This window comes from Chaetodon trifascialis, chromosome 2 (genome assembly GCF_039877785.1).
Source record: "Chaetodon trifascialis isolate fChaTrf1 chromosome 2, fChaTrf1.hap1, whole genome shotgun sequence".
Taxonomy (NCBI): domain Eukaryota; kingdom Metazoa; phylum Chordata; class Actinopteri; order Chaetodontiformes; family Chaetodontidae; genus Chaetodon; species Chaetodon trifascialis.
The window spans coordinates 23,352,216-23,379,113 of NC_092057.1; the positions used below are offsets into that span (position 1 = coordinate 23,352,216).

The 26,898-nt window shown below is 42.8% G+C and overlaps 5 protein-coding genes across 5 annotated transcripts in view; 2 read left to right on the top strand and 3 right to left on the bottom strand.

The window, feature by feature from the left end:
• Positions 1-12,826, top strand: part of rnf38 (ring finger protein 38) — a 119,828-nt gene extending 107,002 nt beyond the window's left edge. Inside the window, exon 14 of the transcript XR_011602632.1 lies at positions 12,815-12,826. The gene's annotated coding sequence lies outside the window, so the exon portion shown is untranslated. The remainder of the gene's footprint in view (positions 1-12,814) is intronic.
• Positions 33-2,697, bottom strand: LOC139340975 (THO complex subunit 4-like). The gene is made up of 6 exons (XM_070977155.1): positions 2,400-2,697; positions 1,571-1,726; positions 1,340-1,487; positions 1,191-1,257; positions 858-1,023; positions 33-772 (listed from the first exon to the last, which is right to left on the bottom strand). Exons 1-6 carry the CDS (start codon positions 2,592-2,594, stop codon positions 758-760), a joined length of 747 nt encoding a protein of 248 aa, XP_070833256.1. The 5' UTR covers positions 2,595-2,697; the 3' UTR covers positions 33-757.
• anapc11 (APC11 anaphase promoting complex subunit 11 homolog (yeast)) lies at positions 6,983-8,861 on the top strand. The gene is made up of 3 exons (XM_070983640.1): positions 6,983-7,141; positions 7,286-7,403; positions 8,574-8,861. Exons 2-3 carry the CDS (start codon positions 7,295-7,297, stop codon positions 8,717-8,719), a joined length of 255 nt encoding a protein of 84 aa, XP_070839741.1. The 5' UTR covers positions 6,983-7,141; positions 7,286-7,294; the 3' UTR covers positions 8,720-8,861.
• ppp1r27b (protein phosphatase 1, regulatory subunit 27b) lies at positions 9,966-11,608 on the bottom strand. Its single transcript, XM_070983652.1, has 3 exons — positions 11,015-11,608; positions 10,738-10,888; positions 9,966-10,335 (listed from the first exon to the last, which is right to left on the bottom strand). The coding sequence occupies exons 1-3, from the start codon at positions 11,241-11,243 to the stop codon at positions 10,212-10,214; spliced, it is 504 nt and encodes a 167-aa protein (XP_070839753.1). The 5' UTR covers positions 11,244-11,608; the 3' UTR covers positions 9,966-10,211.
• Positions 12,827-12,875: 49 nt separating the features above from the next.
• Positions 12,876-25,220, bottom strand: p4hb (prolyl 4-hydroxylase, beta polypeptide). The gene is made up of 11 exons (XM_070973861.1): positions 24,904-25,220; positions 22,979-23,185; positions 21,583-21,716; positions 21,355-21,492; positions 19,094-19,198; positions 18,832-18,957; positions 18,480-18,680; positions 18,224-18,344; positions 17,398-17,579; positions 16,312-16,425; positions 12,876-14,590 (listed from the first exon to the last, which is right to left on the bottom strand). The coding sequence occupies exons 1-11, from the start codon at positions 25,040-25,042 to the stop codon at positions 14,516-14,518; spliced, it is 1,542 nt and encodes a 513-aa protein (XP_070829962.1). The 5' UTR covers positions 25,043-25,220; the 3' UTR covers positions 12,876-14,515.
• Positions 25,221-26,898: the final 1,678 nt, after the last annotated feature.

The following is a 26,898-nucleotide window of genomic DNA, read 5'->3' on the forward strand; positions in this document are numbered from 1 at the left end:
CACCAAAAAACACGTTTTGAGTCTTGCATATACAGTTGAGAAAATACATAATTTTACTTACAGGTTTTACAGAGTATGCGAGGGATAAACACTGGTTTCTCCTTTTATTGAGGTCATTGTTGTAAACAGCACATTTCATCACAGCTGAAGATGTCTGACCTGACTGTTACAAACATGATATTAAAAAGTGCTGTACACAGAAAAACTGGACACATTCAGAACAATTCTGTTTGGATTTCGTCATATTTGGATTTAATTCATTTTTAAAACGCAGATACAGTCACAGTGAAGAGCAATGGCACTTTCTGTCTGAGGAAGAGAAATCTCTACATAAACACTAGAGAGATGATTCAGCATAATTATTTATGTACAAAACTCTTTATGAAATATGTCCATATGTCCAGTATACAGTACCAAATGACCAAATCATAACTGCAATAGTTTTTAACATTGCATTAAAACAACATCTGTGAAACATTTACGCAATCTAAAAAAAATGTGTTGCAGTCCAAAGAAAATGATAAAGGAGGACAGGAGCTGGTGGTCTAGGAGAAAAAAAATCCTCAAAACATAAACTGCCCCAGAAAACATGGCTACAAAAATGCTGAGACATTAAGATCAACAGCACATAATGGTCCATACAATAAAAAGACTTCAAAATGCAAGTGAAATAAGGTCCAATCCATCATATTTGACCAATCGGATTAAAAAAAATAAGAAAAACAAAAGATGAGAGCAGCATCGTCTCCGAGCACTTCTAACTGGTGTCCATCTGAAACGTAAAATATGACGCAATTATTAAATGATCAATATGGTCACAATACAGAGTAAGAACCCAACGCAACAGGAGTACCCACCTTGGCATTGTAAGCATCCAGCTGGGCGTCCAGCTCCTCGGCAGACAGCTGGGGTCTGCTTCCTCTTCCTCGACCTCTGAAGCCTCCGCGGCCTCCACCTTGCCTCCTTTCGCTCTTTTCAAACCTGGGCTGTCCAAGCCTGCTGCGGTCAAAGCCTCTGTTTGAACTGCAAAAAGACCACAAAGACCAGCTGTTCACAGGCCTGTAAGGTCACCTAACCAATACGCACACACTGTGAGTGTTAGTAAAACGAGCTCAGTCTATAAATGTTTGCCCATCATCCACCTTCCAAAACTCAACAGTTCACTGCACGGCCACTCTTACACGATGTACCTTTGTATAGACGACCTGCTCTGTGTGTTGACCTCGGAGGTCACTTGCTGGATTTTCATGGGGCGACCTAAAAACACACAAATAAAAGGTTAGCAGTTTTCTTCTGAAGAGGCAACCAAGGTACAGAAATGCCACTGTAGCATCCTCACCGTCAAGTGGGACACCATTATAGTGCCTCATGGCTTTGAGAGCGTCTGCCTTATCCTCAAAGTGAACGTCTGCAGTTCCTTTACTGCGTCCAGACCGGTCATAGTGCACAGACGCTTTCCTCAGTGAGCCAAACTCTGCAAACAACTCCTGCGGAGAAAAGTAGAAACATGAGTCATGTTCGCGACACCTCCATGCCAGAAAAGTGGATCGGCTGGGTTTGAGTAAATTACCTTGATGTCTGAGTCAGAGACGCCAAAGTCCAGATTGGAAACCAGCAGTTTGCCGTTACTTTCTGTGCTTCTCTCTGGTTCTGCAGCTGGTCCTCTGTGTCCACCGGCGTGCTCCTCAAACATGTCGTGCTGCCATTTGTCTGGCAGCTCTCTGGGCTGTGAAGAGCAACGAAACAAACAATACTGCCTTCAGATTCCCCAAGTTCTGGCAAAAAGTCAAAGGGTGGACTGATCAGACACATATCACTTAACCACAAGCTCCAACATGAGTGATGAACAGAGCGATGCTTAGAAAATGTCAGGCGTGTAGGTTAGAAACAAAAGGCTTGATTAAGGTGATGATATCAGGGAAGACACATATGAGGAGTCCATCCAAAAAAGGCCCAATGGCTTTGGAGAAGATGAAGACTGTTCACGGTCTTAGAAAACTGGAGGATTTGTTGACGCACAAAACTCACCCTGGACTCCTTTGAGTCGTTTACACTGTGGTATAAACAAATGAGGATATTTCCTCCGTTTAAAAAAAACTGGATCACTTCCACGTATCTGACTCTCCTCACCTGACAACTCAAACTTCTCAAAGCGCATCTCCAGATACAAAGCGGCCATCTTGAACAAAAATCCATCCCAGTGAGCGGCCGGCCGTGGGGACTTTCTCTCAGGTAACTCAAGATTTCTAGCCTTTCCGTGGCTGCTACTAACACTAGCGTGAGTTAGAGGAAGTCCATTATCGCGTCATTTAACACCGAGCGAGAAGCCATTAAGAACACATTAAGAAACGTTCTTTCATTTCCATTTCTGTTCCCTTTCAGCTGCCTCTCTCTCATACCCGGGTGTACGGTGTGGATCTGTTGTTTCTCTCACGGTTGAAGTTACTCTGTCGACCCCGCGCCGGCCTCGAGAAACCACCGGCCCGCGCTGAACTTCCACCCTGCCTGGAAGATCCTCCTCCGCCGCTGCTGCCGCCTTTCTTATTCATCTTGATAATGTCGTCCAGAGACATATTCATTTTATCAGCCATCATGGTGGCTTGAGCTTGTAGCTAACGCTTTGAAACAAAGAACTTTCCGCGTTCAGACGCGCTTGTTTATCAGCTGCTCCCTCCGGCGGCGCGGTGGTTGAAACAAGCGGAAGTCGCGTAGTTCACAGAAGTGACGACAGCGCACAAGTCCCGCCCCTCCGTCTTAAAAAAAAACTAACTTTATTGAATAATGTAGAAGAAACATTTCATTCAACAGAGGTCTGCCTACAGAGCAGCTGATGAATAATAATAATAAAAAGGAAAATCTTATACATTAATACAAGTGAAAACATTAAAAGTACTGGTACTATACATGCAAAACAGAGCACAATGTACTCTGTACAGGGAGCAAAGAGGCATTTCATGATTATGGATGTTTCTTTTTTAATGCACGAATTTGTATTGGTGATAAAAAAAAAAGTGTTAAAAATCATTTCCCCCATAATTTAACATTATTATTATTTTTAGTAGTAGTAACAACAACAACAACAATAATAGTAATAATAATAATAATTATAATTATTATTATTATTATTAGAGTATATAATGTGTAATTACATGCTAAAAGAAAATATATAGGGAACTAGCTAATAGCTAACAGTGTCACCTCCTGTCTCGTTAAATATGGAAGCTCCCAGACAGCCACAGCTGTTTTAATCATAGCCTGATTACATGACTGACTGACGTCACTCATAGTATATATTTTTTTATCACAGTAAATTGTGAGAGTTCAACGCTGTAAAACCTGTAATACTATAATACTCTGCACAAACCTTCATCCAATAGATAGAGTCATATTGAAAAAGGGGTTTGCTATACAAAAGGTGTTACAGGGATCTTGGTGATAAGCATTTTGATGACACACTTTCTAACATGTCAACTATGGCTGATCCTAGCTGTTTTGGACCATTTAGGTGCAGAGAGGATGCTGTCTGTGCATCACAATGACAGATACTGTATGTGCGGTATACAGCACATGATAAAACTACTGAGATGACTCCAACCAATTTTTCATTTTAATACATTTTCCATTTCAGACATACATTAAACACTGAAGTAAGAACACCAAGCAAAATGTGTATTTCCCATTTTGCAACAGCGTAATTAATGTTTGTGTTCCGGCTTATCGTCTGAGCTCTTATTACATGTAAAATTCTCTGTCATATCTTGCTCTGCTTCAAGGTTAGCTAACACTAACACACATTTAAGATGCTCTCCAACAGAGAGAACAGTTGTTCTGAGTCTGAGAGCATTTTGTATGAAATGATTTTGTGCCCTGATGTTTTTATCAACTGCTTTTTCATGTAGGCTTACTTTATTATGATAGCAACTTCTAGCTAAAACGTTGCCTGCCTATTAAGATAAGCTCACAAATTGTGATGGCTGTAAAGAAAAAAACAAAACAAAACACAATATTGGGATATAGGTTCCTCTAATGGTCTCACCAGGTTACACAGCTCCATCTAGTGGACAATGAAATCATTACAGTTGCTTTAAAAGAGCGACCACGTCAAATAAAAGTATGGGTGTTAAAGTGTTATCGGATCAACATTAAATAAGGAATGATCATCGAGTGTTTGTGTGTCTGCAGACATGAGACTTTGCACACATGATACGTGCTTGTCAAATGAACTTCATCACGAATCATTTCCAAATCGTCATCTGTCTTATATGTTCAGCAAGAGTTGCTGAAGTCTTTCAGCACTTGTTTCACTGGCTTTCCAGTTCATGGCATTCCACCTGACTCTGTGATCTTAGTGCTGTTGGGTCTTAGATAAAACAGATAAATGGACAGTCTGTTTATATTTCCTCAAAATTTTGCCAGTCACCATTGTTGCAATTACACTTTTTTCATGAGTTTCTTGAATGCATATATCAATGAATCAATGAAGATTAATCCGATATTTTCTGTGCTTAATGTATGAAATGTATGAACTGATTCTCAAGATCAATGTCCAATGTCCAACGTCCCAGTCATGCGGATGCTTCAGGTGGTGACCGTTCCTTTCGTTGTTACACATATAATAACAGGTAAGCCACAGCAGGATTTCGCTCACTGTTAACCGTTACACCAGGTTACACATGTCACTGTATACACACAGTATTTGAAATGAACATACTGTGGTCATACACACTGAGGCCTGAATTGAGCCTGTATCCTTCAAGCGAGTCTACAAAACTTCTGTTGAAGACCAGCTCGTGGTGCCACCAGCGGCAGTTACGCTGGCTTCAGACAACACAAATTTCACCCAATTTTGAGATGATTTTGTTGTGGATGATGAATTACCAGCATCATGGCTGAGTGTGAACTAGAACTGGGCATCTACAGTTGGGTAGTTAGACATGCTAAATGACCTGTTTTGCAGCCTCTGGGACGCCCCATGACACCCCAGTGAAAGGTCTACCAATGACTGTACATGGAGGATGTGCTGGCTTCCCTCATGTGTACAACAATATGTTTGTATATGTGATATGTATACACTCTCTATACACTTCTAGGAAACACCATCTGTGGCTGAGGGGAGGCTCATGAAGGTGAAAAAAGTGTTATTATATAGCATAGTTTCCCAGCAAAAAAATCACAGTGCTGTTTAGATTGTGCAGCACAGGAGGTGGTTATTGACTGCTTGTAAGGTTAAGTTTAATATAGATGAAATGAGCCACAAAATCTGTTCTGCAACACACGAGAGCCCACAAAAAACTCCTCACCAGCTACAGTATGGCGTTCATACATACCTGAATACCAAAGTGTGAGTGCCACTATTTAAACGAAAGTTTTATTTTGTATTTATTTACAGTAGTAGTGGTAGTATTCCTTAGTCAGTCCAGCGTGATATTTTAATCTAGCAGCTGTGCAGCACTGCTCATACTGTATATACATTGAGTACACTGAGTTCTAGCATACATGCTGGTTTTGCTTGTTATGTTCAACCCTGGATTATGTGTTTTCGGGTTAATACTAGTACTAATGATCAAACCAGTTTCTGTTGGAAAAGGTGAGACAGAAGATGAGGAGAGTGGTATCAGTACTGTTATTTAGGTTAAGGATGTGAGTATTTCCTCTACCGCAGGACAGACAAGTCGACCAGCTCACATCACTTCCTTTATTCCTCATGCTTATATACTATAGGTCATATGTTTGCATGCTAACTGCAGTCTTGTCTGTTAGTTCAGTCACCTACACAGCAGTTACACTTGGCAGAAGGTGGGTGTGAATATTAGTTGACAACTAAACTAAGAGCTAGTTTGTGTGGTGTAACCCATTTTCAATGACCACATTGTAGAAACTTTTACATTTTAGAAATATCAAGAGTTAAACAAAGGAAATCAATATAAGAACTTATATCCTCTGCTTTCATAATGTGATGTTGTTTGTGCCTTTCACAGACTGCTGTAACACCATCATCAGTATCATATGAGACACAAAGTGTGGAGACAAGAAATGGAAGGGCAAGGACAGGAAATGACAAGGTCTAAGTCCAGGTGGTGTCTTTTTTAATTTTAGTTAAAAAACAACATTTGCAGAAAACATGGAGACATTTTAAACATTTTGCAGTCTGATACAAATGCTTATTTCCAGAAGGAATAAAGCACATTAGTAGCAGAGTGGAGCAGCAGAAATCTCATGTGCTGATCTTATTCACATCTACACTTCATACAGAGATGGGACACTCTGGCTTTTTTCCAATTTGTGTCACACCATTGACGACCTTGTTGTGCTATGCCTGGCTAGGATGCATGACAGCGAGGGCCACACCCCAGACGAGATCCAGGTCCACATTGACAGCCAGGACTCTGATGAGAAATCCTACACCCCGCTACAATCACTCTAAGAAGGTGATGCAGAGACTCTGATTTTGAGATCCTGCACAGCCCACCAAAATATGTGTCAGTCTAAGACAGCCATGACAAATAGTGTCAAATTGTTTTTTAAATGAGTAAAGTTAGATAACTTTACTCAACTTATACCAGTGCAGATGGAAAATGTAGACACCCGAAACTTGTTTCTCTTGTCTGATGTAATGAAGACAAAGGAAGGAATTAAAACAAAGAGGAGCACCACCCCTAACCCTGTTTTATGCTGTTTGTTCAGACTTGATAAAATTCATTTTTGTGGGTCCAAGGACACTCATGAGTTCAAGGAGATGAGGATGCTGTTTGGAAAACCAGAGTGTTCTAATATTTGAAAATTTGATAAAGAGTGCCAGTGAGAGAAGCCATCCTCTGCTTGTTGTTGATACAATTATTTGGAACAGTTATGTGAGGAATTACATGAGAATGTTGTTTTCTTGAAAAAATAAGAGATAAAAAAAAATCACCACCGCAGTTTTACCTGAACGATCTTTAGGGGGCAGCGTTTCACCTACAAGCATATAGCCGGCCGGAATTTCAGTAGAAGAAGAAGAAGAAGAAGGAAATTTGCCGGGATAGCTAGCTGATACATGTTGTTGACTAACATGAAACTGACCGTAACATGATTTGTGGTTTACAAGGAAGCAAAATAACTTAACTGGTGTTGGAAAGCTGAAGGGGACGTTCGGCGCTGCCTAGTAAGTTATTCAGTGTCGATGTTTTGTGTCTGGTAACACCCAGCTACAGAAGTTATCTGTCAACATTAGCTCACATGCTAACGTTAGCTGGTTTGGTTCGTATCAGTCTGTTCTTAGTGTGTTTGGTGTTTCTGGTCTTGTCAGACGCAGAGGATGAAGGTAAAGATCCGACAGTGGAACGGAGTGGCCTCTTGGTTGTGGGTGGCCAATGATGAAAACTGCGGGATCTGCAGGATGCCCTTCAATGGCTGCTGCCCAGACTGTGAGTAACCAGGCTAGTGTTAGTGCTGTGGTATGTTATGCTTTGTGTTTTGACAAATCTTTCAACATGACTGCTTCAACACTTCATCACATGTTTGAATTAAATAATTCTTTATGTCGCAGGTGTTTTATTACTACTTTTGGACTTTATATTTCGTTGGTGCATTTTAGATAAACTGGTCATTTTCAAAGAATGTAAATAATATAATTGGCCATATCCTCAACGGTTATACAAGCAGCAGTGAAAACAGATGGGCACTGTGTGGAGGCCACTATGTTAAATTATGTAGAATAAGAAGCAGTGAAAAGTTAAGTTTTATTTATTGAATTTGCAGTATTAGTGCAAATATACTGTGGATAATGACGTCATTGTCTGCAATAAACATTGTCCAGTGTACAGGTTAGTGATCATACCCTCCAGTGTTTTCTGTCCTGTACCTACTTCATCATTTATCTTTATTTGAGACACCAGCCTTTAGATATTTCCATGACTTGCTGAATGCAGTAAGCAACAGTGATACTCTCACGATGGAAAGAACTAAACACATTGACAGTAATCAAACAAAACGGTGAAGTAATTATCAATTCTGTTGCAATGCTGATAACCAGGCTAATGTCCAGAACAAAGAGAAATGCATTGCTGTGTTGTGTGGACCGAGCGTGTGTTTAGCACCTTGTATGTGAGGAAAGAATTTAGCAAGTTGTGAAGCACATCGTGAAAGTTCTTGTGAAAACTGAGCTGCAGCAATCGTAAAGTTGCACCTAGTTGACTTTCGTTTGTTGTTTTATAGGTGCAGACTTAAGGCTTTTCTGTGGTCTGGCATGTTTTTTAGAAAGAAAATAAATCGACATGTTTATAAAGCTGGTTACAGTTGATTGAATTACTCGGGAAATATAAAGCAGAACAAGTAATGATGAAGTAATAGTTGGTGATATACAGTTCAGTACACAAAGATGATTTCTAGCTTCTTTTCATCACATTAAGTACATCAGACTGTAATAGTAAAACTGGTCCAATGCAGTCGTGAAGGCCTAATCTACAGTCCTCAACAGCCAATCATATTCAGTTCAGAGTGTTGGTGGTTAGCATTCTTTTCTCAGTATTTCTTACTTACTGAGCTGTAATACTAAACTTTTCTACCTGAGTTGTAATATTAAACTTATGTTACAGGTAAAGTGCCTGGGGATGACTGCCCGCTGGTCTGGGGTCAGTGCTCCCACTGTTTCCACATGCACTGCATCTTGAAATGGCTGAACTCGCAGCAGGTTCAGCAGCAGTGCCCCATGTGCAGACAGGAGTGGAAGTTCAAAGAATGAGCCTGCTGAAGCAGCTCTGCTGTACGGCTGCAGAGAAAACACCGTCACAGAGGCCTGTTCAAGGATTTCACTTTTATATCAGCTGTAAATAGTAATGGTTTTGTATTTCTCCATCTGATGTAATGCAAAGGACATTTGGAACCAGTTGTATTCTGTTGCCAGATTTAGTATGTGATTGAATAAAAAAAAAATGCTTTGCATGGTGCATGTTGTTTCATCAGTATGGTTGATTGCCCCCGAAGCCTCTGTGGCAGCGGTTTTGAAGCATATGACCTGAATTTCAGTGTGCGGCTGACTGATTCTGACATTAATCCTCCTTGATGAGATTATCCAGGTTGTTTTGTGTTTCCAGTAATGGGCCTCAAGAGGTACTTAATAACTACTTTATATCAGAGTCCAAATCTTGCTTTGAAATGGAGATTTGATATATTTGATGAATGTGGCTCATATATCCATTCAGATGAATGTTTTGCATCTTTAAAGCTGCAATAGTTGATGTTTTTGGTCCTGTGGGGGCAGTGGAGCAAGTTGAAAACACATGCATCATTATGTTCATCGGTCAGTTACCAGCCCTCAGCTCTCTGATTGCTTTGTGTCTCTGAGGATTAAAACTGGCCTTTGCAGAGTGAACAACTTGATGAAAACAACACATTTGCCATGTAATGATAACCCCACTATAGATGCTGGATGCTAGATTTTACCTTTGAAGATGGCCACTCTTTCACATGCACCTTGCTAGTGGGTGAAATTGTGTCAGAATCCCTCAAGTCTGGTGACTTTGCATTTTGTCAGGAGCTGATATTTATGTTCACACTGATATTCATGGCAGTGCTGTGATCAGTTTCGCTCTCACTGTGCTGGGACTTAAAGGAAATGGTGGACAGACTTAAAGGCTTTGTCCGACAAACTTTATTTTAAAAAGTGTAAAAAAAAACATCATACAAACAACAAGTAGTGAGTACAGTTAGTTAAAGTGATCAGATGGCAAGAATGGAAAACAAAAAAATACTTAACTCCAACATCTGAGCAATTGCAAACTTTTGCTTGCAAGGCATTCAACACAAGCCTGTTTGGTTTTGCTAATCTTAGCTTTCAGAAAGCGAATGAGCTGAGCTAGCTGAGTTCAGCAGCCCTTTAACAGAAGCCCTCCTAATCTCAGCGATATGCCAAATAAAATCAGCAACTGCAAATCAAATGACTCATTCAGGTCGCTACCATGTAGACAGATCTGAAGCTCTTACAGGATTCAGTAAATCTGCTGGAGATCAGAGGCCAGCTCCAACCAGCAGAAGTTCACTACATTCAGGAGGCTGCCAACGGACTCCGTCAGCCCTCCCTCCACCACACATCCACAGTCCTTGACCTCCAGAGCTGAGGCAGCTCACAAAATCAGGATGCTCGACTGATGTGGCTTTTCTGTCCATCCCTGCAGAACAGCCGAGTGGCTGGGCGGTAGGTTTCAGACTTTTGTGGCTTTAAAAGCCAGATGTCCTCAGTCATTGACAGCCAGCCCAAAGAGCTCCAGCAGTTCCTTGTTGTCTGGCTCTATGAGGTCAGCTGGCTTCTCCCCGCAGTCGTTCTCCAGCTCGGGGTCGGCGCCCAGCGAGAGAAGGTAGCTGGAAGAAACACAGTACAGCCCTGCTTACTGAAAGGGGTCAAACCTTGTTGGTTCGTTACTTAGGCAAACTCAGTGTGACTTAATGCGTCAGGGAGGTCAATTGGGTGCAAGAATGCAGCAGATCCAACGGCTTCTCTTACCTCTGCGGTGTAGGAGAGCTGTGTGTGCGTGTTGGTATGCGCTTGCAAATGTGTAAACATATAATGTCAGCTGCTTCCTACTGGCTACACTTTGAGAAACACTTGAAGTGGTTGCTAAACATTAGCTGTTATAAACTTGGCTTGTGGCAGTTCAGCCATAGTTACATAGTCTGGCTTTAAACTGAAATAGAGCTTTGATTGTCTAGCAACTACTCTAGTTTGTGTCATGTAAAAAAAAAAAAAAGAGAGAAGATGCTCACCTTGCAATGTGTGGGAAGCCGTCACTGCAGGCCATGTGCAGTGGGGTCCATCCCTCCTCGTCCCTCTGGTGGATATCTGCTCCGTAGTGGACCAGCAGCTTCACACACTCCAGGTTCCCAGACAGGACGGCCTCGTGGATGGCAGCCATGCCTAATTAGAGAGGGCAGTGAGACACAGTCATTAGTTCAGCAGGAAATAATGTTTGTGATTTAATAAGCAGGGCTTGTAACTGCAGAATCGTCTCTTCGATCAGGGTGACGTCTCATGGGCTCTCACCAGAGTGGTAGATGGTGTCCAGGTTGACTCTCCTGGCTCGGATGAAACGTCCAATCCTCTCCAGCTCGCCGTGTCGCACATAGTCCTGAAAAACAATGTCATTGGGGAAGTGCACGCTGCGGACCGGCTTCAGAGAGGCAGAGCTCTTGCAGCTGACTGGGATGCCACAGTCCTGGGTGTAAGCCTTGATTCCCATGCTCTGGGACACGGGGCACTGATAGTACTTCATCCTGGTCTGACTTTGATTTTCTTAAGTTCTTGCAGGAAACAGAAGGCCAAATCCAGCAACACCCGTAGAAAGGTAAACTTTGGTTTTCCTCAAGTCGTATAAATCAGAGCCGATTTTTGTTCTCTTGCAGAAAGATCAAGCAGTGCTTCTCGGTGTGGCTCTCGTGCTGTCCAGTGTCCTCCTGTGTGTCAACAGTGGATGTGTTCCTCTGACGACCAGGCCTCCCTGTGCTCCTCTTTATACTCTCTGTTTGGCTATTTTAGGACACAACACCTCACAGATTCTGGGGCGAGATATGGAAGATGAGTAGCCCTGTGGTCAGAGCCCTCCCACTCGGCCTGTCATGAGCCTCTGAGACAGCTTGCCTCTCCAGACGTGACAGCCAGTAACCTCTGCCTCTGTTGTCGCCCACACATACCCAGATGCCTCCAACTTAAAGATAGTGGTGACATCCCAAGGGTTGAAGGAGGGGGGGTGGGGTGTGGGGGGGGGGGGGTGGTGGTGGTAGTGGTGGCTTCTAGTAAACACCAGGCAGGATAAAAGTGGTTTATTGCTGGGGTGGGTTGGTGCCAACTGCAGGGCCATGGAGGGGTGAGATGCCGTGTGCAGGCTGTCAACTATTAACTGCACTGACATAAACAGTCAGGAAAGGCTGCTGTCTTCAGTCATGTTCTATCTTAACTGCCGATGTGACACACAGGAAGGGTAATGGTCATTTGTCAAATTACTGAGTGGTTTGCATCATCCTCTTTATGACTGGTGGGAAATCGTTACTGCCACATTTAAAAAAAAAAAAATTGTTTAAAGTACCAAATGCCAAACGGTTTCTGGTACAGGCACCTCAGATGTTAACGATTGCTGCTTTTCTCGATTTTATTTTATTTTATTTAATTGTTTTGTGTTTGGTTTTCTTTTGTTGTTTTTTTTTTTACCTGCCACAACGTTGTGGCTCATACTGTTTTCACATTGTGATTCTGTGTATTTATATGTCTGTGGACACATTTTGTCAACGCGTCACAACCACGTATGATGCAGTCACAAAACTACAGATGAGTAGTTGAGATCAAAATGAAGGCGTATTGAGTACACATGTCATTATGTAGTAATGACTTCTGAGTACTACTCTGATAATGTAGTAATACTAGTTGGTACTACTGTAATAATATAGTAATGACTAGTGAGTACTCCTGTGATAATGTAGTAATGACTTCTGAGTACATGTGTCTAATATAGTAATGATTACTAGGTACTCATGTGATAATGTAGTTATGAGTACTCATGGGTCAGAATGTCAACATTTTTAAAATTTTGAATGGCGATCAGACAAAAATTCATGGTACTTTGCGCTGGTATGATGCTCAGTATTGTAGTTTAACATGTTTGCTAATTAGTACAAACACAAAGTACAGTAGAGGACGATGGGAAGGTGATGTTTTCACACTGAGATGTTCAGTTGTCTCCAATCATAACTTCACTGTTGCAGCAGCACGGCTCACATTGACTCCTGGCCCCTTTTGTCTTGGAGCAAGTTTTTAAAAGAAGTTGAGTGTAATGGCATTGTCTCCTCCAAGGTTTGTGTGTGGAATAATAGTCATAGTAATCTGACCAAACAAACAAAAGCAAAGACAAATGTATTTGTAGAATTTTGTTTATTGGCCACCATTTCACGTTTTCCACATCAATTTGGATATGATGGAATGCTTTGTTAAGTTTTCCCCACCTCTGTACAGCTGTCAAACCCATCACCTTGCTCTACTCAAGCCTCCCCTCCCTGCCAAACACACAACATACATTCATTCTCCTGTTCATGGACGACCAGAAAATATGAACCAGTCATTCAACTCAGACAGCAAGTTTTACACACACACACACACACACACACACACACACACACACACACACACACACACACACACACACACACACACACACACACACACACACACACACACACACACACACACACACACACACACACACACACACACACACACCGCTGTGGCAACAGGGGTGTTGGGTAGAGCTAAAAGGGATGCAGGAGGTACAGTATGGATGAGGGATGGGGCTGTGCAACAGAACGGTTCCCTCCCTGCTTCAGATATATCAGACACTTCTCTCAGACCAACCTGCCCAATAGACTGTACCAATCTCTGTCTGCTTTAGTAACCAATATGAATCTCTGATTAGGCATAAATGCAGTGCAACCTATCAGAACTGGCTCCAAAAAAAAACAAAACAAACAAAAAAAAAAATCCCAGGTCTGAGAGGGTGTTCAAGGGCCAACTCTGCCCCAACAGGGCCAACTTGCTACAGCTGGGCACAATGGTACATCATTAAAATGACAAGTTCTCAGTTAAAAAACAAACAAAAAAAAAACTCATAGTGAAAGCAATTAAATAAAATAGGATTTCCCCCAAAAAGTTAACCTTTGTTCCTTTGAAAGTATAGTCAGTAGCCGTGCTGAAATGAGGAGACTGACCCGAAAAATGATTTGGGAATGAAGAAATGAAAACAAAGTAGACTTCCACCCCACCGAAAGAAAATAATTGGTCTCAGCTACAGATGGGGGGCCCTTAGTGCTACACTGGACAAGCTTTGTGGGGTTTATTATAGTGAAGACACTGCAAAATAAACACATCTATAGGATGGCCCCTTGTCCCCTGAGAGATCAGTCCTTACAAAACCACCACACAAAACTCTGGTCCTCTGGATTTCTATCAGAGGGAAACGAACACTGGCACCCCCGCCCCCCCTTACCTACAATTACAGTTTACAACACTCAATTAGGTCATACCCACACTGGACAATGGCAAGGCTTTTTTTTTTAAGAGGAGGGGAGCAAATTCAAGTGGGAAACGAACATCTGAAAGCTGGATCTCAGTGCCATTTTTACATTTGGTTTAAAATACACAAGGCAAACAGCTGATGTGGAGCTTTGTACAGAAGGCATTGAGGTCTCCCATAGAGGTGGTGTGCTGTTCCACAGAGTCCGCCCAGGTGGGACAAGACCAGTCTGACCAGAAGTTGCAAGGTTGGAGATGTGGCTGGCAAAAAGGCCCCACCATGCCACTGATGGACTGATTAATTAACTGGCGGGCTGGCTAGCGGGCCGGCTGACTGACTCACTGACTGACTGACTGAGAGGCAGTTAAAGGGGAAGTATTAATGTTCACAGGACAGGGAAGGTCCACAAGGGAAGTGAAGGTGGTGATGGTGACTGGTTGGAAGGGTTGGGGCGGGACTCGTCTCCTCTCTTTCTCCTCTGCCAGCTCTTACAACTCGTCGTGTCCGTCGTCGTCCTCACCATCAGAGTCCTCATCCTGTCCTTCCTCCACATCATCCAAATCCTGTAGAGCAGAGGAGGAGAGGCTTGTTTAAAGCAAACATAGCGATGTCACATTTCTCACTATTCATATTTTTTACAAACCAAACAATGAATGGGGAAAACTATCAGCAAATTAGTCCATAATGAGAATCATCATTAGTTGCAGTCCAATACAAAGTAGTTCAGAACGAGCTCCACCTCAACCAACTCCAACAATAAAATCCTGCTTCTTCTTTAATGCACCTTCCTCACAGGGAATTAATCCTTCCCCTGAAGGAAGGTGACCTTGTGGGCAACCTGTGTACCCACAAGGCCAACATTTACATTGCTGCAGTCACATGAAAGTGCTTGTTATGAGGGGTTGTGGGCTTCCTTTCGTCAGCCGTAACATGGCTAGATATAACTGTGGAACCGTGCATCGTCTTCGCTGTCACAGGAGAGAAATAAAAGTCTCTGTTCATTATTTATACAATCACCAGCGTGTGATGTTTAGAGAAGTAGGCCTATTTCAGCAATATGCTAACAATGGCTGACCTTATTTTATTCGCCAACATAGATTTTTATCAGCAATTGGCGAGCGGTGGGTGCTAATTTTGGACCCTGCTGGCTGCTCTACACTGTTTTTTGTGGTCGCATAGGAGAGGTATAAACTCAGGCCATTGCAAGGATGCAACAAATCAAATCACTCATCACTCAGCAGAATGTGTAAACAACACTGCTTAACATATAGATGACATCTTCATTTTGCACGGCCATTCGCTCATGTCTAGTCTGGAGACAGGTGGGGCGAGTCGATGTGTCAGCTACAGAAAAGCCCCAAAGTTGACTGCAGCGCTGCACGTGCTGCTTTCATCTGGAGGCTCCAGGCAAAACCCAGTAAAGAGCTACAACAGCTGCAGATAGCTTTAGTGGACAGGATTCAACTGGAATTAGATTTCTGAGAAGGGGGTGTGGCGGCAACAGTGGAGTGGAGAGGCGCTAGGAAAGAGGATCCCCCCCAATGAGCTGTAGCACACAGGTATGGGTGAACTTGTCAAGCACCAAAAGTGAAGTGGGTCAGTCCTAAGGTCACAGGTCACAGCCTAAAATCCTAACGAGTCAGTCCTGTGATGCAAAATATGCCTGCAGAGAGCTGACTGAACTCTAAACACAGAATATCCAAATAATGTTCAGAATGATCACGCACGGGTCATTTGCAAACGAGCCCATTTCAGCAGATCATGGGGAGGTTTTTCCAGTACACTGTGGCTGTTTTCTGGTTCAAAACATTCTACTTTCTTGTAAACAGCAACTTAAGTGCAACAGTTTCGGGAATAAACATTCCCTCAACAACATGGAACAATACACAAAACACCTCTAACGCCACAGCGTAGCAGCTGTTGTTGTTTTCCCTCATTTAGTACTGCCTCTTAGATATGAATATGTCCTCTCTGGTGTTAGGTTAGGTACACAAACAAAACAATACATACCCACACATCCACAGTCATAACGCAGTGCAGCAGAGCACTGCATACACAGATTTTTGTGTTAGCATACTGTTTCTTTTATGTGATCTACAAAGGCAAATGCAAGGGGAGCCGCTCCATCAAGATGAACAGATTATTAGTTTGGTTTCATTCAAAGCTCAGAGAGCCTGAGGTTTAAAAAACAAAAACAAAAAAGACTTTTTTCTGCACAGCTTCTTCTCATGAGGCTACACCTGTGCTGTAGTGTGAATGCAGCTCTCAGGTGAGATGATCTTACCTCTGTGTCCAGGTCGTCCTCATCGTCTCCTGCAGGGGCACCGCCGTCCTTACCACCGCTCTCCAGGAACTTGGTGAAACCTTCAAGTGTTCTCTCCCCGTTGTAATCAATCACCTGTAGATCAGACATTATTTTGGATTTTTACTTCATTTTAATGTATGTTGTTGATTCTGTCTTATCCCCACACACAAAAAGTTTAGAAAATGCAAGCACGAATGTTCGTAATAAAACACAAAAACATCACTGAGCCTTTGACACCTGACTACAGCATTTAAAAGCAGCTAATAAATTTTGGCACCCTGTCTTCAAATGGTGCCAATAGGTTGTCCACAGGGGACGCGTGAGCGGTGAAACAGCAACAAGCCAGTGGGGTGATTGCTAAAATAAGGCTGCACATGAAAAGGACAATCAGAGGACATCTGCAAAACAACCAATTCAATTCTTAGTTATTTAATCCAGCCTTAACGACCTGCTTCGCAAACCCTCATGGCTGCCACTGCAGCTCCATCCTTTCTTAGCCTTCTCCCAGGTCTTCTGCATGCTTCATCTAACTGGGGTCATGGGCTAATCCTTAGATTTAGCATGGGGTGGCCCCAGTATATAACACTCATTTAAGATTGCCTGGCACGTGAAGGCCGGGTCAATAAAGGAGCGCTGAGCAGAGAGGCAGGTGCAGGCTGAGCAGAGAGTCTCAATATGAGTGAAGACATCAAGCAGGAATCTTTAAGAACCAAACACCAACAAAATGGTGCAAAAAAACTTACAAGGCCAGCAAGCTCAGGTTTCTGCACATGGTTAACACTGCTAAATCAAGAGGCACTAATGTTACTTGGGAGGCCAGCACAGCAAAGATTTTGGATCCAAATAACTACCCAGATCACTGTAACTCACAACTGCAAGAGCATGTAATGAATAAGAGGCTGAATCCAATTATTAGGGGGGAGAAGGGATGGAAGGATCATATATCAGTCAACACAAATGAAGATCTTCAAGATAAAAGCGGCGATACCAACCAAACATTTAATCTCTCTCTGCCTGTGGATCAAACACAACAATAGAGCACGCTGTCTAGAATGTTCTACTCACTTTGCGCTCATCTCCTGCAGGAAAGAACTTCAGAGTGGGGAAGCTGTGGACTTTGACTGCCTCAATCTCATTGGCTGTGGAGTCCATCTTAGCCACAATGACATCATTGCTGTCCTTATACTTCTCTCCCAGTTTCTCCCAGATGGGAGCCAGCTGCTTGCAGTGTCCACACCAAGGTGCATCTGGAAGACCACAAAAAAAAAAAAAAAAATCAAATTGAATAAAATCTGCGTGAAAGTTTAGTGTTTAATCTTCACAGACAAAATACAGAGTTCACTTAGATATTGACCAGTGAACACACTTAGATGAACAATCATGTCATGTGTTTTCTTTTATTCCATTAAATTGGGCTGGGTCAATAGGGTCTGGGCAAGGCTGGGTGTTTGATTTCTGTAATGCATAGCTGGAAGCAGGCGAACATGCACTGAACGTGTCACGTGCAGCCTCAGCTCCCCTTCAACTGGCTTCCCCGCCGTGCACGATGGGCCAAGAGCCACATTTGACAGCCAGTGATGGAAAATTCCTCCAAAAATAGTGCAAATTTGAATTTGGTTTGTTATAATAAGAATCCAGCTGCTATATTTAACCGGATCTTTTCAACCTCAGTGTCTGGTAACAAATTAATTTGTGGAGCAGACTGAGAGGGTATGAGTGAACCCCTAGCATCAACTCTTAACCATTTGAAAAGGGCTTAGCACGGATAGAGTAAGGATGGGCGAGATTTTCAGTTTCAAACACTGAAACTAGAGGCTACCTCAACAGATTATGCACCAGTATGATTTATGCAGGTAAACTGGAAACGTCTGCTGACAAAAGGAGCTCTTACAGAATTCCACGAAGACGTTCTTAGAGGAATCAAAGGCGACCTCCTCAAAGTTCTTTCCAACCAAAACCTTGACAGGGGTTTTGTCCCAGTCTTTAGGGATGTCCTGGCTCATGAGGTGGGGCTGTGAGACAACAAGTGAACACAAAAATACACTTCAGTAACTATCATTCAACACAAACGTCTCCATCAAAATGCATGACGCTTAATAAATCAAATCCTAGTATTATTGTGGAAGTATATCTACAACATCCCTCACCTTGAGTTTGCCCTCAGTGAACAGTGTGCAGAAACTGGTGATGCTCTCTGCTGTGATGGCGTCGCTCTCTGGCTTGTACTTGGTCATCTCGTCCTCCAGGGTGATGAGGCGGATGGCGGGGCACTCCTCTTTCTTCAGGCCGAAGAATTCCAGGATGCGCTGGTTGTCGTCCACGTCGCTGTCGATGAAAATGAACAGGATCTGGACAGGGAAGATGGAAGAGGTCAATACTTGATTTGGCCTCAAGATTCAAAATATCCTGGCAGAATACAGAATGCTCATCAGTCAAATGTGACAGGAAAAGGGAATGTGCATTTTTAAAGCCTGGCTGGTGTTTTAAGAGTTCATCTACCTGGCCCTTGAATCCCTCTGCGGCTTTCTTGAACTGGTCCATTTTGTCCTGGAAGTCTGAAGCAGCTTTGGGCAGAAACATGAGGATGTGGGACTTGATGTCTCCACCGAAGATTTTAGGGGCGGTCTGCACAAAACAAATATAAGAGTTTGACATGTGGGGATCACACTTGGACTTGTATGGTTTCTCGTTGTGGATAGCAGTGCTGAGTTTTAATAAGAGACATAATGGTCACGATGGTGCGCATGGCTCCAGTTACTACCTGCTCAGTGAACTCAATGACCAAAGGCAGTTGGTTAGCCTTGACAAAAGCCAGGAGTTTTTCTTTGGTCAGCTCTCCATCAAAGGTATTGCGTCCTTCATCAAACTGCAAAGGAAACATGTAAACATTAGATACAAATATTCTCCAGCCGTCTAGTCTGCCTGTGAACACCACACATAGATTTACCGGACAAGCTTTAAAATCCCCTGGGAACCCCCAGCTGACAGAGAGCCAGCAGCCCCAGTGTACTTTTATTAAGTGTTAAGAATATCAGTGGTGCAGCTGTGGCAAGCAGCCCTTACTGGCATACAATAGGAAAAAGGACATTTGGCCAGTGGCATGCCGCCAGCCCTGCGGCCACTGACCAAGGCTGTGAAACTTAAACCTAAGACCCTGTTGCAATAAACAAGTGAAAGACCCCAGCTGTTTATTATAGACTGAGCCCCTGCTTGGAGAGGGTTTGCCTAACTGTAGGCAATGAGCCCACATGTCAGCGGTGTTTGTCCCAGGGTAAAGTTACCAACACACAGCGAGCAGTGGAAGGGGCCTTGGTCCATGTGCCAAAATGAAAGACGATCATCCATAACTCAAAACGACTGAGATATGTAGAGTTTGTTGTTTCTTGCTGAAGCAACTCTGGCTATATGAAATCATTTCATTAGTGATCTTCTGTGACAGCCAGCAGGAGGCGTGACTTCAACACATACTGAAATTATCACAATTTTATAAACAACACATACCATCTAAAACAATCTGTGTGAAACAGCTGACGAATGGACTAAAATTACACAGCACCTCAGAGCAGTCCAAAGCGCTTTACAAAGCCTCACATGCTGCTGTGTATCTGACTTGCACGTTAGGAGTCAGAGGGGGTTCAGTGTCTTGTCAGTGACTGAATCATCAACACTATGAGTGACTAAATACACATTTCAATGTTTAAATGTAATAACATTAATAACAATAATAATTTGAAAATATTTTACATTTTTTATTTTCTGTTTTGATGCTTTTGAAGATTCATATTGTAATATATATTTCACCATACTGACATCCCATTACCTTGAAGTTGATATGGCAGACTGGTTAAACAGTCGTTTATTTGCACATCCAGCAGATATGGAGCAACATTAGCTCTGCTGATGGTGCTGAGCTTTTCACTGGAAGAAACTGACTGTTGCAGCCAAAAATGGTGCTACAAGAGCTGTGACAGTGAACCAAAATAGTAAAGTTGCTGGCTGGACAGTTAAACAATGAGCTGAAACTCTCAATAAGCACACACTCGGGATAATTGTAAAAGCTGTAGATGTAAGTTTTATCAGCCCTTTCATACTGTCACACTGTCTTCACACTGTTATTTAATCCTTTGTTTCAATTCCATCAGTCACCACTTGCATTTAAGAAGTTGGTTATTAGTTGGAAACCTTTGATCCTCCTTTATAAACACTAGGAGATGTGGTCATATTTCAGCAGACGCCTGCTCCCTGTGAGCATGAGCCCAGAATGGCCAAAGGAAATGCAGAAAGAGAGAACTAGCAAACACCCTCACATTACTCATTTATTTTTACTGACAGACACACTGGACCTTGATCTAATTTGACAAATCGACATACCAACTGAGATACGGTTTTGCTGATAAGAAAGCTTAAAGATCTGTTGTAATCAATAAGTGGTATACAAGACAAGCATCAGCTCTGTAAGGGGAAAAAATCCCATCTTGGTTAAATTTCAATGAGCTACAACACACAGGAAGAAGGACATATGGCCTATTCAGGCTAGACGGGGAGCACATTCATTCATCCTCTGCTCATAGCCAATGGGGCTGCTGGAAAGACATGCCATCACCTAATACAGCTCTTTACCATTCGTCACCATTAGCTCGACACACTGAGGCCATTAACCTGGTGGGTCAAGCAATGGGCCCAAAGGCAGGCACATGTCAGACGAGCTGAGATTAGCAAAGGAGAGCGGATACTGTGAGGCCTTCAGCGTCACATTACCAAGACGTAGATCAAAAACACTGGGATGTCTTCAGCAGCTTGTCTGCAAATGCTTACGTATGAGAGTGTGGTTCACAACCTGAGGCAATGCCACTGATAATCTATTTAAAATATATTTTGATTACACCTGGGACAACAAACAACGACATGCTTGAATATACACTGATGTAATATATGTGTGCTCTCTGGACTTAATGTGTCTCTAGAACATTTGGATAAATCATTATGGAGCAGCAAGGAAATAAACTTTGAACATGAAGTCACCTTCTTGAAGAGGACAACACTGTCCTTGGACACTTCAAACTTGGAGTAAACGGCATCGTCCGAGGTGATGGCGAAGGGAATGTCATCGATGGCTTCGGCTGCTTTTTCAAAGGCCTTGGCGTCAGCGGAGCTGGTGTCCTGCAGACACATGAAGACACATCAAGACAAAGCTCTGTGGTCCCCAATGATTAAAATGTCTTTTTTGTCCTTGAGAGATCAAAACCATACCTTAAAGAAACCGATGACGGCGACCTCATTGTCAGCTATCAGAGACTCTGCCTCAGTGACTCCAGCCAGGGTAGCGACGGCTGGGCCTGTGCGCTTCTTCAGCCAACTGACAATGTCATCTGCCTGCCTGCCAGCTGCAGACAACAAAACACAATAACTCTATGACTCTGTGAATACACAGACATCATAAGCTGTGTGCAATCAGCTATCAGGCTTTGTGCATATTAGAAAGTCAAAAGTAAGAGTGACTGCAACTTCAACACTATGGTGCCTCAGGGGAGCAAATGCATGAATGAATTTGCATTTCCTCTGCTACTGTCAAACTAACGACACACAAGGCACAGAGATACACCCTTCATAAACTTCCTAATGCGAAAAGATTTTTGAAAGCGGTAACCTGACGGCAAAAACAGACGACTGGTTTTTCCCCAGGTTTTTCTGAAACCTCTAACTAACAGCTCTTACAACTTCAGATGACAATACAGAAGTGGCTCACTCATTTTCAGTTTCAAAGCCAAGCATCAAGTTGCATGATATTTAAGTATCACACAAAAATAAAAATCATCATACCAGCTTCACAAGGCTGCAAAAATATGTTTATCCTTCTTTGGAGTAAGGCTGAAAGACTGCAATTAAACTGGACTTAAGACAGACCTGGCTGTCAGACTGAAACAGTGATGCAACACAGTAGCAATTTCACTGAGAAGCACATGGCAATGAAGTGATACAGCAGTCGTTTTGGTGCAGTGTTGTGAGGTCTCAGGCAGCGCGTGGGAGATGGGTGTTTCTAGACTCGAGTCAGAGTAGTAATTTCCACCTACAAACCTTCCCAACATACTTTCCCCACCCTTCTATACTGAGCCAGCAGAGAGGAGACGACGTGAGGAACTGCATATATCTGTACCGGCTCAGAGCTAGCATGGGCCGAACGTGCAGGGGAGGCACGGCCCACATTTTGTCTCAGTCATGCTGCTGGAAGCTGGTTGGCTGACCTCCTGTTTATGCTGCAGATCATATTACCAGGATGAAGAAAGTGAACAGGGCTTGCTGATGGTTGTCAGATCTGATTTATTTTGCCATCTATGAAGCACTGCCTTCTGGAGTAATATTCACTCACTTCACTATGTTACTCAGGATTACATCATTTTGTGGAAAACAAAATTAATTCATGGAGGTGCACTGTACAGAGAAAAGCCAGGTTGAATAGCAGAGAAAAAGAACATTATATGATGTAATTAAGGAGCATAAGAACATCATAACGTCACTCTTAATTAATAACACACTTGTCTGCAGTACTGTGTATAAATGGAGCTAATTTCCCATGACTCTAACTTTTAAGTAATCCCTATCTCATGCAAGCACATCAGTTTGGATGAAAATCAGAATGAATGCTCACCAGAGTACTCTTTGGGAGACTCCTTCTCTCCACCCTTGAAGAACTTGATGGTGGGGTATCCCCGGACGCCATACTCTTGGGCCAGTTCGGTCTCCTCTGTGGCGTCCACCTTACCCAGGCGGACCTCTGAGCCCTCGGCCTTCAGCATGCCAGCGGCCTTGGCGTACTCTGGAGCCAGGGCCTTGCAGTGACCACACCATGGGGCATCTGCAAGAGTGTCAGGAGGAAATTTAGCAGGGCACACACAGAGGACTTCATCTGTGTTGATATGTCAACCTGATCACAGGGGTTGATAATTTGTGGCCCAAAAAATTCTTTAGGATGAATGAAGTTCTATCTTCTCTTATAATATTGCTGGAAAACAAAAGCAGGAAAAGAAAAAAAACATGGCAAAGATGCAGGTGCAACAAGCTACTGTCAGAATACACTGGCATTAAACGAGTATCTAGTTGCTTTATTGATGAGCCAATCCACAAAATTAACTACAAACCCTGTCTATAAATGACTAATTGTTCACAAAACATTCCCTTTATTAAATTGCATTTCATTGTAACTTAGATATCATTAGGTTTTGGACTGTTGCTCATAAAAAACAAGCAGCTTGAAGGTGTCAGCTTGGGCTGTGGTAATTACTAATGATGAAAGTAACTAAATGAAGGCCCTATATTGATAGGATTCAGGATAACTTTTGGTGTAGTGAGTTTGCATCCTTTTTTAAAGGAGTACTTTGACAGAGACCTGTAATACCTACTGTGGTTTCATGTTTTATTTGTAAGTCATGGTTTCCAATTGCACCTGTAAAAGTCTGGACACAAACTCCAAACAGATAATAGGCCTCGTCGGGATTGACACGTCATATAAAATGCCCTGCATTGCATCATCTTCAGTTCTTGAAAAAGTACAAAACTTCCTTGTTCAGGACAGTCAACATAAACGCACAGATGAACTTTTGTTAAGTACACGTCAACCTAGCTCCACATCGCAACTAAGATCCCGCCCACCTGAGACATACGTGGTCAAACAAAGCCTTCATCCCACCCATCCCGAGCTCATTGGAGAGTCTTCCCCACGGCCACTTCTGACTGGTCCGCTGGATTGTCACACAATATGAGAGCAGGTCAACAAGCTGACAAAAGTGTAGCGGGATGGGCCTGCAGGCTATGAAGAAGTGGCTCACTAGAGCCTGCGGTGCGACACGAAAACTAATCCAAGAAAAAGAAATAAATTACTTACAGGCAAGGACTGAATTAAAATAAATAAAACGTCTGGGCTTCACGAAAACTGAAACTCACTGTATGAAACCATAGCAGGCAATCGAAAGTTAATAACCCCGCACTTAAGTGAGTCACCTCGTTAAGTTACTGTTTTCGCTTCTGGGTACAAGTGTGTTATTACAGCGTTATGCTAGCACTAACGGTAATTTCTCAAAATGCAAGATGATGAGCTGCTATTAGCTACCTTACCCATAACAATCTGAAGCTTTAGCTAACTTAAAGCGAGAACATAGCGAAACCGGAGTTGCAATACGATTAACATGAGTGACAAACACCAGTTGGGGTAGATGTCTCATCCTCTCAACCATGAACATTTGGAGGATAGTCGTGCTAGCTTACGGTAGTCAAATGTAATGGGAAATATTCTGACAAAGAGAAAACGCAGGCTGATAAACAATAGCCGGTCCATTTTTCTGAACTACTACGGTGAAATAGCTGGTGGGCAACTAGGTGACACAGATTCACGCCTGGTTGGAAAATGGATGAAGACACGACAGAGAGAGCCACTACGAGCGGCAACTTGTCAGAAGTGTCAAAGTTTCATGCTAACATTAAGCCATGCTTAATTAAGCTAGCTAGCCGGGCAATCGGTGAGCCTGCTGAAGACAGCTAGCTTTAGCTGGTGAGGTTTGTGTAGCTTTTGATACTTACAAAATTCAACCAGGAGGTTCGGGTGAGCCTCGAGAGCCTCGTCGAAGTTACTTTTCTTCAGCACCAGGACATCTTCTTCCTCAGCGATCTCAGCCCGGCTGGCCACAGCCAGTGTACATAGGAGCAAAAACTTCAACATAGTTGCCGTCGAGTATTCTTCCGGACAGGAGACGAGCGCTGCACACACGGTTAGCTGCGGTTTAGGTCGGAAACTGCTTTCAGTTTTCGTCTTTTTTTTCTTGTTTAAGGCTGGGAGAGTAGCTGGTATTTTGTGTGTACCGCTACTAACGTGGCATTGCACGCAAAACCGGAGGGGTCAGCCGTACTGCGCATGCGTATTTATGAGGCAGAAAGCAGTTCGTGTTGAAATGTGACTGGACCGCAGCGGAGTGCACCTGGAAGTGAATGAGCCGCGCGCCCCGCTCTCAGCTGGCATTCCTCCACATCAGCCCTGACTGATAACACACGGCAGGCACGGAAACCCGCGCGGACTTATGAGTTATTAAGCACCCAGCCCTCTGATATCAACTCTTATTCATATCTGAACGCAGTTGCAGTCACATTTGTGGCCACATCGTGATGTATTATTTTCGTTTATCCTAATGGACAAAAATTATATTCAGTACGTGAAATAAGCAAATCATGTTGCGACTTGAGTACCTCTGGCTTTATTTATTATGGAGTAAGAAATTGATGCAACTATTGGGGGGGGGGGGGGGGGGGGGGGGGTAGAGGTGTTGTGTTTGCAGAGGGGACAGGTCAAAGTCTGAATGATTAGTAACACACTGTAGTCACATGGTGTTTGACTAACAACTCTAATACATTTATCTTATTTTAGTTTTTTCTGAACTGCTTTTGTGTTCCCTTACAATATATTTTTTTTTGTATTCATCCTGATCCACAGGAACAATGAGTGTGTTGGTCCAGTCCAGTTATAATATACTGCTAGTTTAGGTGAACACTGCAGATACGGCGGAAAGAAGAAATATTGTGACACTTTCCAGGATGTATATATTGCTCACTGGTCCTGGTCAGCTGGACTCTGACAGTATACAGCCACTGGCTGTGAGCACGGCTGCAGCTGCTCCACCTGGCTCTGCTGGCTGAATATGTGGAAATGGTTAGTGCTCAGGCTGCGGCTGCATTTGTGGTTGTATCTCTTAAGCTTTGTATATCTAACAGTACTGTGACTACTCTTTACTGCTCCCACTGACATGAGCCAAGAAAGCCTCACTTAGGCACAAGGGATTTAAACATGTGGTGCCTTGATCAAATAAGATATAAGTGTTACCAATACACCACAGGAGTTCAGGATCACAGCTGCTTCAATGCAACACTCAGCCAAGGTAACCATGCTCATTTATTGCACACATACACAACCCCTGCAAAGCACAGCGATGGCTGCAGTCATAATCGGCAACATCTGTCTCAGTCAGCATCAGCAGCAGTTGGTGAGAGAGCTGGGTCAACTAGCATTAGTTATGTTAGTTCAGTTATCTATTCAGCTGAATTGATGTAGATTTGACCTGTGAGAGTGCACCCACTTGTGTTGTGGTCACCAGTGGAGATCTACTACACATTACATAATACTATATTATAATACAGCTCAGCCTTCTGCTATGGATGAGAGGAAAGGCAGAATGTATCGTGAAGTAATACAAAATATTGCAAGGGAAAGTGAAACCTTATGCGGGGTAACATGAAGTATTGCAAGGTAATGCAAAAGCAAAAAACTGAGGGAACACAAACATATTTCAGTGTGAATTATTATGAGGAAATACAAAGTATTGTGAGGTAACACAAACGTTTTTCAGCCAACCTGACCTTTCGGGGTAGCTGCAGGTGGTGTCATAGATTGTAGTTTTATTTGTCTTTTGAGAGACATCCTTAAAATGGATGGATTGATTTTATTTTATTTTATTTGTTTAATTATTATTATTATTTTGGAGGGCTCAAAGTAGCTTTAGAAATAATTGAATTAAATTTTATTTATAT